Here is a 14,106-nt window from a genome sequence, read left to right as displayed (position 1 = left end):
CTCTATTACTTCCATCACGTACAGTGACTGCTGGCCGAAAAAAACTTCTAATATCCCTCCTCATCGAAGCGGGCGGAGGAGGAGGCGGCATGTCTACTTGTAATGTAATTCTATACTGTGAGAGTGTGCGTTGTTGGGGGGTCAAGTCATAAGCCAATCAAACTTGCGTTTTAAGAAAAAAAACACGGTCTGGGTCATTCAGCAAGTGATAAAGAGGTAAATGTAAGTCTGAACATAATGAAAATAATTCATTTAATAATGGTAGGGTCAATTTTATCGATACAACATATGGGAAGACAATCTAAATTAACCATATAACTGAAGTCATTATATAATACAAATAAGGTTGCTTGAAAGTTGGTGTGACAATTTGAGCTTCCTGAATAGTTGCTAGTGTTATGTCCTTACTGTCCCTATGCAAACCTACGCCCTTGAAATCTTTTCACGCTTACTCATTTAGTTGAAGATGAAAAAAGGACACATTCTTCTTGATATTTTCTTCTGCATGCACCATTCTGCATGCAAAGTTCTGCTTTTGGACAACACGTCTCTCGTGGAGTGGTCATGTGTCCCGCTGGATGCTTTCTGGCTCCACAGAAAAGTAGTAATGCATTCGGGCTGTCATCATGCCATTGACTTTCTGTGTTCATTTGTCTGTACAGCTGAGACTGAGCGGCAAGGCACTGATCACCTAGATCTGGCCGGGCTGCCTCAGAGGTCGGCCAACAGCGACAGCACTCACACTCTTCCCACCACCCCAGATGACAAGAAGAAGTCAAAAGGAATTAAGAAACTATTTGGCAAGTGAGTGGAATATTATTTTAATCATTGCGGGACCTAAGTAAACCTGGCTTTGACCCAAAAAGTTAAATGGATCATTCCAGAATTGGAGGACATTTGAGCTGCAAAATTCTTGAAAAATAGGCCTTCACTACTCCGATTGTCTGCAACAATTATCTCAACTTTCAGATTAACGCTATAATGTTTATTACATTATTAACTATATTTAGCATTTTCACAGTAACAGGGTTGCAAATCCATACTTATGGTAGCCGTTTCTGCTGACCAAGAAGACAAATATACTTATATAGATTAAAAAAAAAAAAAAAAAAAAAGACAAATAATAATTGGGTTATTCTGATCATATCAAATGATTCACTGCTTTACTTCTAGGCTCTAGGTTGTACTTCCAAGGTTCTGATGACAGAATTAGTGCATGTCGTGGAACACAAGTTCAACAATTGATATTTGAAAATTACTATGTGTCTTAAACCAAATGTTCCCAAAGTTAGAAAAGACAAAATTGAGTTTTTTTAAAATTTATTTAATTTTTTAAAATTTATTTAATTTGAACTGTTTTATTTGCGATTTAACTTGGACAAAATAGGATTTGGGACAACAGAAAAATGGCATTTTGGGGAGTACTCAGGAATATTTGAAAAGTAAACTGTCCTCCACTTCTGGAATGACCAAGGTAGCACTTGAAATCAATTATTAAGACTGATGTGAAAATGCGAAACATCTTTTTAAGACTTAAGAGAAGCCAGTCCACAACATTTAACCTAGATGACAACCCGCCAGTTGGGGATTTTAAAAGAGGGGGAGTGCGAGCCACAGCTGGACCAAGACTAGGTTGGTCTCGTGACTTCCAGCGAGTCAACAAGTAAGCTCTCTATTCAATAATCAACCTCACAATGGAAGTTTACGCTTTTGTACATCTGCAAGCTGTCTATTAAATTTCCCTCTAACAAGCTACTTTGGGCCTTAGTGACGTGGATGCCCCCTTCGCACGCTGGTCGAAGGACCAGGTATGTGACTGGCTGCAAGAGCAAGGTCTTGGCCTGTACGTCAACATGGCACGTGTGTGGATCTCCTCAGGACAGACCTTGCTTCAGGCCTCCCAACAGGACCTGGAAAGGGTGAGATTTAGTAGAGCAGAGGTTGTATGCGCGGTTCTTGTTTTACAGCGGTATCAACCAAGATTCAAAGCGGCGTCAAAATGAGTAAAAGTGACCATTCAAGTGGGTGCAAGGATTCATCGTCAAACCGCTCAAGAGATTATCTTCTTTAGCGTTTTTCTGATAGTTTAATATTTATAACCTAGAAGGTTTTATACTGTCTTTTGCTGGAATTACCACTTCATTTGTTTAGTGATAGACAACAGAGAGTAGTTCCAATTTATATGTGCAAATTACGGTTACATCACCGTCAGAGTGAATCTGTATTCTGATTACCTCATGTTTAAGTGTTGCTTTTATTATGCTTTGTGTATTTCACACTTTCTATACATGTCGCAAAACTGTGAATTTAGTTGAGAATTCACCAATCCTGGTTAAAATGATGACACGTTATGAACTCCACATTATCAGCACTATAAGATTTTGCACGCTTCTGAGAGAAAGTAGTGGTGGTTGTCTAATTAAAGTTCTTTTCTTGATAAGTCACAAAGGTTTGTCTATTATGGTTATCAATTTTGTAAACAGCTCAAACGTTTTATAGTGTTGTTCTACTTTCGATGGGAATGGGACCTCATTGACCAAATCATACGATACTATATTGTCCTGTGACGAGGACAGTTGAAGCTGCAGTAGTTCATCTGAAGGAACTTGGGCATTGCAACCAGAGGGTCACACACAGTTCAATTATTACTACGGACAAGTGTAAATTGGCAACTTGTTATAGAAATGCTAGTCTGCTTCCTGACTACTGTCAAAGTCCCATGGCCCCAACTCAAGAGAAGCAACATTGTTTACACAAAAAAATCACTTCAACATCTTTCCATGCATGTCTGCATTTGTGTATTTCATTTTGGTTCGGTGTACATATAACAGTGCGTAAACTGAATTTGCACTTGCAGAAATGAAAACCATGATTACATTAAACAACCGTTCGTAGACTAGGAGCAACGGAGGCTTCATTACCCTGTTATGTGATATTTGAGTTGAGAGACGAACAATCTTTATGCATCGTTCACTATTGCCATGCTGTTGTTGTCCAGGAGCTGGGCATCAAAAACCAGCTGCACCGGAAGAAGCTGCAGCTGGCTCTGCAGGCTCTTGGCTCAGAGGAAGAAGATAACAAGGGAAAGCTAGACTACAACTGGGTGACAAGTGAGTACCAGCTGTCCTTTTAGCCATGCTGGGAAAATCCCAGTTTCGCAATCTTTTTGTATGGCTCATTCTTCCAGGGTGGCTGGATGACATCGGGCTGCCACAGTACAAAACCCAGTTTGATGAGGGAAGAGTAGATGGTCGCATGCTGCACTACATGACAGTGGTGAGTGTTTTTGACAGTCTTCTCATTGGTTAGGTCACATTCTTGCCTAATAGAAATCCTACAAACGACTGAAAAGAACGTAGTTTCCGGTCTATAAATCGCACTTTTTTAATGATTTGATTGGATTGCCTGCGACTTGTTTTTTTTCCACTAGTGGTGTTGGTAACACTTTAACTCGTTCGTTTCCTGTTCGTTATTTGTGTGCCCTTCTTCCCTCAGGATGACTTGCTTTCTATGAAGGTGGGGAGCGTCCTGCACCACCTCAGTATCAAAAGAGCCATCCAAGTACTGCGCCTCAACAACTACGAGCCAAACTGTTTGCGGCGCAGACCATCTGATGAGGTGCGTTTCCGCTAAATGTTATGGATGCTTTCGCCACAGTTCCACATTATTGTTCCAACGTAGTCATCCGCTGCTTGTGTGCCCAGAACAATATTACACCTGCAGAGATTTCTCAATGGACCAACCACAGGGTCATGGAGTGGCTGCGCTCCGCCGATCTGGCCGAATACGCTCCCAATCTGAGAGGAAGTGGCGTGCACGGAGGCTTGATGGTGAGATAGTGTGCTGTTTAATGAACCCTCTGGTGCATAGTGGTCACTGCAGTGCAGTGGGCAGCTACTTAAACGTACCTTTCTCTTTAATGCATTGTTTTCTATGGTTTAACTGCATAGAAACCCAAGAGTGCTCTCTGCTGCCATATTCTATTGAGGTCAACTCAGTGGTCAGTGGGTGTAACTGCAAGTAAATAACCACCGACTCCAAGATAGACAACCTGCCGCCTGTCGAACACAACTGGCATATCCTGTCAGTACTTCTATGCCCGAAGAGCTAAAGTAGTTTAAAAAAATATATATTACGATATGCAGTAACATGTAGGGAAAGATTATATCTGTTTGGAATAGGATATATGTGTGTAATATACAGAAATTTATGATTAACCATGTGTCCAATGAAGTGGACATCATGCATCCCCCATGATATTTTTGAACACGTTACATAATTGTGCCACTGTTTTTCTGATTGTTTTGCTTATAAGTTGGTGTGTAATTGTTATATTTATAAGCAGTTAATCTAAAATATACAATTTGTTCAGATTAGCTGTAGTTTGCATTACTAAAATATACTTTTTTTTGTGCAGATTAGATTTTGTTTGCATTACTACAACCCCTAGCAAAAAGTATAGAATCACCAGTCTCAGACGAGTACTTACTCTGACATTTTATTATGTAGAACACACTCAGACAAAAAGCTTGAAAAAATGATGAATTAGTTCAAAAGTGCAACTCCTTGGCATTCAGAAACACTAAAAGAAATGAATAAAAAACATTGTGGTGGTCAGTAAATGTTACTTTTTTAGAGCAAGACAGGGAAATAAAAATTGAATCACTCCATTCTGAAGAAAACAATACGGAATCACTCCATTTTGAGTAGAAAATACGGACACACCCAGTCAATTTCCTTTCCTTAATTGGGCCCCTGCCTCAGTTAAAAACAGTGCAGTTATCACCAGTGTTGTTAATCTTACTGAAAAAAAGTAATTAATTATACTTACAAATTACTTCTCCCAAAAAGTAATTGCATTAGTAACTCAATTACCTGAATGTAAGAGTAATTAGTTACTTGGCAAAGTAATTGGTGATAATTACTTTTTTTTTTTTCCCTCAATTAAAAAAAAAAAAAAAAAAAAACATTGGCCACACTATGTGAAGTTTTTTGTGAAGGTTTTTGGTACAATTGGCCCGAGCCCAATTCTTTACCCTAATTTACTCTTTACCCTGAATCAACTGTTAAAAGTTGTTAGAATTGCTCCCATTATTGCATTAGTTCCCTTCTCTCTACTTTCGACATATGAACGTTTTAAAACTGTTTCATCATTTAAAGACAGATTCAAGTCAAGATTTTGCCGATTTAGAAGTATTTTATATAAAAAGTTACTTAGGTTTGCTAGGAAGGTTCTCTACAACAGAGCCATCCTAAAAAGTCTACTGCTTCAAGATGGCGGCTGTCTACTAACGCATTTAGTGTCTGTCATTTGGCATCTAGTTACAGTGCTGCTCAAACGTTTGTGAACCCCCTCAACATTTTGGAATTTTCTATTATTTCAACCTGATTTCCTAATCAATCAATTCAGTAGTTTTTTTTTTTTGTTTTTTTAACAGTTGTGTTGTCGAGACTAAATTAAAAAGAGTTTTCATCAACTGATGTCGGTGCAAAATTGAACTGTTTGGTCACAACCAAAACCGCCATGTCTGGCGAAAAGTCAACACTGCATACCACCAAAAGAACCTTCTCCCAACAGTGAAGCATGGAGGTGGGAATGTCAAGATCTGGGCTTGCTTTTCATCCTCAGGACCTGGACAACTCCACATAGTCCAGGGAATCATGAATTTTGAGGAATATTGTCAAATCCTAGAACATAACCTGACGCCATCTGTTTTGAAGTTAAAGCTTGGCAGAAGGTGGATCATGCAACATGATAATGATCCAAAGCATTCCAGCAATACAACCAAGGAATGGCTGAAAAAGAAGAAGATTCGTGTTCTGGACTGGCCCAGTCAAAGTCCTGACCTAAATCCCATTGAAATGCTGTGGCGGGACCTGAAGCGAGCAGTTCATGCCAGACGCCCATCAAACCTCTCTCAACTGACTGCGTTCTGCAAGGAAGAATGGGCAAAAATCCCCCAAAGTAGATGTGAGAGGCTGATTAGTCACTACAGAAACCGTTTGGATGAGGTAATCTCTGCAAAAGGAAGCGCAATATCCTACTAACTGAAGGGGTTCACATACTTTTGCACACATGATATCTGAGTTTTTCTTAAATCAACCACTTTTGTTAAATATAGAATGACAATATAACTATTTCTTTTGTTTCAGTCCATTATTTGGAATGTCAGTATTGTGGATTTGGGTATAACTTAACATTTAATAAGGTTATTTTAGTTTTTTTTACAAAAAATCTGACCATCGCTGTGGGGTTCACAAACTTTCGAGCAGCACTGTATATCTATATACAGTACATGTGATATCTACCATGTCTACCATATCTCCCATAACATGCGGGCGTAGTTTGAAGGCTATCGGCAACCACATGTATTGTGTTATTGGAGCTACCTAGCATCGCGTTTGTTCGGCGTCACAACTTTCTTGCCTCCTCCACACTCCTGCTCTGCTCTGTCGTCTCGGTGAGTCAGTCTCCCTCAGACTTTTCGACCAATATAGTAACGCATAGTAACGCATGCCTTTCCGTCCTCAGTAACGGTAACGGCGTTGCCAAGATGAGAAAAGTAATTAATTAGATTACCCACTACTGAAAAAAATAACGCCGTTAGTAACGCCGTTATATTGTAACGCCGTTATTAACAACACTGGTTATCACACCTTGGAGGGCTGCTGGACCAAGTGGATTCACAAGAATCATGGTTCCAACAAGAGAGATGTCTCAAGAGAGATGTCTCTCAAGACCAAGGAGAGGATTATCAAACTTCTTGAGGAAGGTAACGCAACACGTATGGTTGCCAAAGATGTGGGCTGTTCACAGTCAGCTGTATCAAAAATCTGGACCAAGTACAAACAGCATGGCAAGGTTGTTAAAGTTAAGCATACTGGTAGACCGAGGAAGACATCCAAACGTCATGACAAACAACTAAAGGCCATATGTCTTGATAACCCAAGATGAACAACAAGACAAATGAAGAAGAAATGGGAGGAAGCTGGAATCAACGTACTGTATGTGACAGAATTGTGCAAATCGCCTAAAGGAATTAGGATTTTCTAGCTAAAAGGAAATCAACATTGACACTTATACAGAAAAGAACAAGACCGCAATGGGCTAAGGCAGGGGTGCGCAAGTCCGGTCCTCGGAAGCCCCTATCCAGCTTGTTTTCCATGTCTCCCTCCTTTAACACACCTGAATCAAAAGATCAGCTCATCAGCAAGCTTTGCAGTAGCCTGACAACGATCCTCATTATTTGATTTAGGTGTGTTGGGGGAGCTATCATAAAAGCCAGAGGTTGTGCAACTAAATACTAGAGATGTGTTTTGATTGTTATTTCTTTGTTTCTCATGATTCCATATATTTTTCTGAGTGTTTTTTGATCATTTCTTTTAGTGTTCCTGAATGCTAAAGAGTTGCACTTTTGAAGTAATTCATTATTTTTTCAAGCTTTTTATCTGAGTTTGTTCAACATAATAATAAAATGTCTGAGTGAGTGCTCGTACGAGACTGGTGATTCCATACTTTTTCCTAGGGGGTTATATATGCATTTTATCGTATTTTGTAGACTTCAAAAGCAGCAAAGAATAAGGCAGTTTGCAGAATAGCCCAGGAAATTTCATCCAGCTTCAGTGATGAAGAACAACAGTGATGATTAGTGGCCGCCAGACAACAACAGTGACAATGGTGCTTAGGTGTCGAAGTCGCAACTAGAAATTTCATTGGTTTTCTTATTCAGGCCTATACATTCTTCTTATAGTGTTGAAAGTGTTTAAATTGCCCAAAAATTGTTTAAATGTTTATCAATGCAAACAGGGGATTAAAGTTTTCTATATTCACAATGGAACACAAGTTAATTTATTTTTGATAGTAAACTTACATTGTTTTATGTTGAGTGTGCAGGTGCATGGAGTCCACTGGACAAGTCTGTAACTTCATGAAAAAAAAATTTTATTTTTGAAAAATGTGCAGGTGCATGGAGTCCACTGGACAAGTCTAACTTCATGGGAAAAAAATCATATTTTTGAAGAAATTGAACATTATTTTTATGTCCTTAAAGGATTTTATAATTCATGCATCAGAGGGTTAAGATTTGGTCTTGCTCATTATTTCATTGAGTGTTTGTGTGTCTTAAAGGTGCTAGAGCCTAGATTTAATGTGGAGACCATGGCCCTATTGTTGAACATACCCCCCAACAAGACGCTACTGCGTCGACACTTGGCAACACATTTCAACCTGCTTGTTGGTTCAGAAGCACAGCAACTCAAACAAGAATGTCTAGAAAACCCGGATTACACTCTACTGACGGCCACCACCAAGGTCAAGGTAGGTACTTGTATGGTAAGCCATTTGAGCATTTACTTTGAGGGATGGTGGATCATTTACTCCACTACTGGTTAACTAGTATTAGCTACTTTTAATAGATCATTCCAGAATTGGAGCTTCAAAGTTTTAGAAAAATAAGCCTTCACTTTTCAAAGACAAAATCGAGGATTTGTTTAATTAGCGTGGCATTTTAATGGTTTGTTTTGAAAGTGTTTGCATTTAGTTTTATTGATTTGGATTGGTACACTGCCTTCTAATGGCAACAGTGAATATGACATAACTCATTTACCATGGCTGAATCCAGCTGCTCCCTGTTTAGACCAACATAAGGTACGTTTTTGTTTGAACAAATGTTTTATTTATGCATTCGTAATTTAGTTTAGGTGGGAATATGTGTTCGAACGATTTGTAAACCGCATTGCTTAAAAAAAAAAAAAAAGTTATTTTATAGCATTTGAGATAGTGGATTTTTGCTATGCAAGTTAGCCAGTTTTTCTTTTGTTGTACTTAGATCATTATTTTTTATACCGTTTTAGGCTAAGATCAGGTATTTTAATTTATTCTTAGATGAAAGCGCAATTCTGCATAGTTTATAGAAACACTGCAATTTTATTTTGTATTCGCATTTAATGCTCTTTTGAAAGCGCAATCTGAGCAAGCCTTTTTTTCACATCTCCTAAAATTTATTCAGAAACGTATTAAATGTTCCTAATCCAATTACTAGATTATTCGAACTAACTTTTTGATAGATTAATTAATTATCAAAATAATCGATAGCTGCAGCCCTAATTTATTTTTTATTTTAAAAAATATTTTTACACATTCTTTCGTCTGATTTTTTTAGATTTGGTTTGAGGACAAGTACATTTACTCCACAACTGTTTTAGTATTTTTGTGTGTAGATTATTTCAAAATTTAATGAGTGGAACCTAGAATGGCCTCCAATTCTGGAATGACCGTAATAGGGAACATGAATGTACTTTTGTTTTTACACAAATTACATGAGGTTTGTTCCCCACGGCAGCCGAGGAAACTGTCGTTCGGTAACTTCAGCAGTCTCAGGAAGAAAAGGCAGGAGGAGAACGAGGAATACGTTTGTCCAATGGACGTGGAGATGCCAAAAGGACGAAGTTTTCAAAAAGGCTTTGAGCTCCAGATTTATGAGGATGACCTCGATAGACTGGACCATGTGAGCGTCTACCATTTCAGTGTCCTAATGAACTTGCTCAGTACGTTTGTATTTGATGGGGCATTTTTGTAAAATAGATGGATGACTCCGAGGGAACTGTCAGACAAATTGGCGCTTTCTCTGAAGGAATCCAGAACCTGACGGTAAAAAAAAAAAAAAAAATCAGGATCGTTGTTGTAGTGCTGTGTGATATGATGATAGATATCACCTAAACTAGATAAAATAAGATAGTCCTTTATTAATCCCTCATAGGGGAAATTCAGGCATTGCAGCAGCATAAAACAGTTTATAATCACATGTATGAAATATAGAGATTATAAAAACTGTGTGAATGGTACAACCCCTAGCAAAAAGTATGGAATCACCAGTCTCAGACAAGCACTCACTCAGACATTTTATTATGTAGAACAAACTCTGATAAAAAGCTTGAAAAAATAGTGAATTAGTTCAGAAGTGCAACTCCTTGGCATTCAGAAACACTAAAAGAAATGAATAAAAAACATTGTGGTGGTCAGTAAATGTTACTTTTATAGAGCAAGTGCAGGGAAATAAACATAGACTCACTCCATTCTGAAGAAAAAAATATGGAATCACTCCATTTTGAGTAGAAAAGACTAACACACCCAGTCAATTTCCTATCTTAATTGGGCCCCTGCCTCAGATTAGATCTGCTTGTTAGTCAGCAGTTAAAAACAGTGTAGTTATCACACCTTGGAGGGCTGCTGGACCAAGTGGATTCACAAGAATCATGGCTCCAACAAAAGAGATGTCTCTTGAGTCCAAGGAGACGATTATCCAACTTCTTGAAGAAGGTAACACTACACGTATGGTTGCCAAAGATGTGGGCTGTTCACAGCTGTATCAAAAATCTGGACCAAGTACAAACAGCATGGCAAGGTTGTTAAAGTCAAGCGTACTGGTAGACTGAGGAAGACATCCAAACGTCATGACAAACAACTAAGGGCTATATATCTTGAAAACAGAAGATGTACAACAAGACAAATGAAGAAGTAATGGGAGTAAGCTAAATTCGGGGTATGTGACATAACTGTGCAAAATCGCCTAAAGGAAATGGGATTTTCATACAGGAAAGCTAAAACGAAACCATCATTGACACTTAAACAGAAAAGAACAAGACTGCAATGGGCTAAGGAGAGGCAATCATGGACCGTGAACGACTGGATGAAGGTTATTTTCAGTTGTGAGTCAAGAATCTGCATTCGAAAAGGTGATGATGTTGGAACTTTTGTTTGGTGCCATTCCAGTGAGATTTACAAAGATGGCTGCCTGATGCAAACATCAAAATTCCCTCAGTCCTTGATGATATGGGACTGCATGTCAGGCAAAGGCACTTGGGAGATGGTTGTGGTTAAAACTTCAATAAATGCACAAGTATACATTGACATTTTAGACTTATCCCTTCAATTGAAAATATTTTTGTCATTTCCCAAGATGACAATGTATCGTGCCACAGAGCTAAAACTATAAAAGCATTGCTTGGAGAAAGACTCATCCAGTCAATGTCATGGCCTGCAAATAGCCCAGATCTCAACCCTATTGTAGACCTGTGTTGGAAATTGAAAAAAATAGTCCACAGCAAGGCTCCAACCTGCAAGGGTGATCTGGCAACTGCAATCAAAGAAAACTGGCACCAAATTGATGAAGAATACTGTTTATCATTCAAGTCCAAGCCTCAGAGACTCCTCAGAGACTGCAAGCTGTCATAAAAGCCAGAGGTGGTGCAACGAATTGCTAGAGATGTGTTTCGATTGCTTTGTTTTTTGTTTCTCATGATTCCTCAAAACGGAGTGATTTTATATTTATTTCACTGCACTTGTTCTATAAAAGTAACATTTACTTACCACCACAATGTTTTTATTCATTTCTTTTAGTGTTTCTGAATGCTAAAGAGTTGCACTTTTCAACTAATTCATTATTTTTCCAAGCTTTTTATCTGTGTTTGTTCTACATGACAAAATGTCTGAGTACTCGTCCGAGACTGGTGATTCCATACTTTTTGCTAGGGGTTATATATACAAATTACAGACAACTAAAATAAGTACAAGTGGAATCTAAAACATTACGTCAAAAACAAACAAAAAGAGTGTACCTTTCCTTGGCCTTGTGTTTCATATACATTTAATTGTGAGTACAGATCTCTGCTGTTGTAATTTTTGATGGCAGTGGGCACAAAGGCGCTCCGACAGCACTCAGTTCTGCATCAAGGTTTTACAAAGTGCTGGCTGAAAGAGCTGCCACAGCTCGTCATGGAGTGGGTGAGAGGGATTGTCTAAGATGGCTTTGAATTTGATCATCATCATCTTCTAAGTCACACCGCAGCCAGTTTATTAAGTCTTCCCACCTCACCTGCTTTAGGACCCCACCTCTATATAGCACACTACAGCGAAAAACAGGGCGCTGGCCACCACGGACTGGTAAAAACTTTTCAGTAGATGACCACAGAGTCGTTAAATGATCTGAGGCTTCTCAGGAAGATCAGCCTTCTCTGTCACTTCCTGAAGATGCCCTCTTCAGTGGTATGAGACCAATCCAGTTTATTAATGCGGACCCTAAGGTACTGGAATGAGTTCACCTAGTGCACCACCTCACCCTGGATGATGACTGGGGTAGGGGACCTGCTGTTCCTTCCATAGTCCACCACCAGCTCCCTGGCCTTGCTAATGTTAAGTCTCAACGGTTGCTGCTGCACCATGTAATAAAGTTGTCAATCAGTCCTCTGTACTCGTCCTAATCATCGACCGTTATACATCCAACAATGGAGGAGTCATCAGAGAAGGATTGGAGATGGCAGGAACCAGAGTTGAACCAGAAGTCAGATGTGTATTGGGTAAAGAGGAATGGCGTATACACCGTTCTATTGACATTTTACTTGTCTGTCTCCATTATCGCCATGAATAGACCTGTTACTGTGATGCACATTCTGGACAGGAGATAGTGCTAATTTTGCACTGACATTCTACTAGGGATGTCCCGATCCAGGTTTTTGCACTTCCGATCCGATACCGATATTGTTTTGCACTTCCGATCCGATACCGATACTGGCCGATACCGGCCTCTCTGAGCATGTATTAAAGTTATTTAGCCTCCTTACTTAGTTGTCAGACTCATGTTGAAAAGGGTTTTAGTAGTCTTGATAACAACTTGCCAGCTGAATTAGGTGAGTTGGAAAAACACATAATGGTTAGTAACAAGAAACTGACCTGTTTATAAAATGATAAACACAAAACATTATAAATAACAAACAGAAATGACACATTCAGACAGTAAAACATGCTAATAATATTGTAAACTGTCTTAAAAAAGCAAAACACACAAACAACCTCAAACTATTAACTATTACACACTCCCTTTGATTTGCTTGCCCAGCCCGAAAACCCCCAAAATTTTATGTTTTATTTGTAGGCACGAGCCCGAAAAAAACAAAATTTTATGCTTTATTTGTGAGGACTCAGGAACGATGCGTGGTTACGTTTTGTGTGATCACGTTTGGTGACGCCAGTGCATATATGTATAATGATAACAAATTATAGCCTGTCTTTTGTAACAAATTCTCCCAGTTAAACAAGACTGTAAGATGGATATTCAATAAACAGTTATATAGTTTATATTTGCATGTGTGTTCTAACAAGTGGATAGTGGATTTGACCTTTATTTTAATCTCCTCGAGTTGGCAGATAAAAACGCAAGTTTTCTCAATGTTTAAATACTCTACATATTTTTATCATTATAAATGCATTTACACAGCGAAATAACGCTGGAAAAGTACATACATACATACATACATCGTTTTAGTATAAATATATGAATATATATTTTTTGAAAAAAGTCGGCCCGATGCGTCTAAATCCCACTTTACTCACGAGAGATAATGGCTCGTCATCCAGAATGATTCCTCCGGTAATGACTCTTCCCTGGGCTTTGGGACTATCAAGTGCCACTTTGTCACGCATAGCAAAAGTTTCTGCCAGTGTTCGTTGCGTATGACCTTTCTTTCTGTCTTCGGTTTTCTCCTTATACTCCTCATATACTCCTCATACTCCTTGTATTGTTTGTGGTGGTGTTCGTTGCGTATGACCTTTCTTTCTGTCTTCGGTTTTCTCCTTATACTCCTCATATACTCCTCATACTCCTTGTATTGTTTGTGGTGGTATTTCGATAAATGCTTGATTAGTTTGTTGTATTAACACTTCTTACAGCTTTACCACCACGCTTGACTTTATTGTGGCATATGTTGCACTCTGCCTCTTCGTCTTTGTCGTCCTTTAAAGTGAAATAATCCCACACAGCTGACATTTTTACCGAGAGTCTCTCAGTCATTTGGGAGACGGTAAAGTAGTGTGTTGAAGGTGTGTGTAAAATGCGGACCGGATTTTAGGGAAACCGAAGCAAAAACTGGAATGGATTATGTAAGCCGGTGCACTGGAAAACCCGGACCGGACTTAAAAAAAAAACTGGATCGGAAGTCTGGATTGGAATTTTCCGTGTCGGCCGATCCGATACGCATTTTTTTGCCCATATCGGCGTCCAATCCGATCCAGATATCGGATCGGGACATCTCTACATTCTACATTGATGGGAT

The 14,106-nt window shown here is 38.9% G+C and overlaps 1 protein-coding gene across 8 annotated transcripts in view; it reads left to right on the top strand.

Moving 5' to 3' along the window:
* ppfibp1b (PPFIA binding protein 1b) overlaps positions 1-14,106 on the top strand; it is a 52,668-nt gene that overhangs the window by 36,878 nt on the left and 1,684 nt on the right. For 7 of the 8 annotated variants that reach the window (XM_057836390.1, XM_057836386.1, XM_057836388.1 and 4 more), the window contains 10 exons: positions 663-804; positions 1,532-1,663; positions 1,769-1,919; positions 2,999-3,110; positions 3,188-3,276; positions 3,496-3,618; positions 3,705-3,830; positions 8,129-8,317; positions 9,342-9,506; positions 9,584-9,649. In XM_057836390.1, the coding sequence (XP_057692373.1) occupies positions 663-804; positions 1,532-1,663; positions 1,769-1,919; positions 2,999-3,110; positions 3,188-3,276; positions 3,496-3,618; positions 3,705-3,830; positions 8,129-8,317; positions 9,342-9,506; positions 9,584-9,649 (1,295 nt within the window). Of the gene's footprint in view, positions 1-662; positions 805-1,531; positions 1,664-1,768; positions 1,920-2,998; positions 3,111-3,187; positions 3,277-3,495; positions 3,619-3,704; positions 3,831-3,950; positions 4,887-8,128; positions 8,318-9,341; positions 9,507-9,583; positions 9,650-14,106 lie in introns of those variants that run through there. The other variant, XM_057836393.1, reaches the window with a different exon arrangement.

This window comes from Corythoichthys intestinalis, chromosome 5, assembly GCF_030265065.1.
Source record: "Corythoichthys intestinalis isolate RoL2023-P3 chromosome 5, ASM3026506v1, whole genome shotgun sequence".
Classification (NCBI taxonomy): domain Eukaryota; kingdom Metazoa; phylum Chordata; class Actinopteri; order Syngnathiformes; family Syngnathidae; genus Corythoichthys; species Corythoichthys intestinalis.
This window is presented reverse-complemented; position numbering and strand designations above follow the sequence as displayed.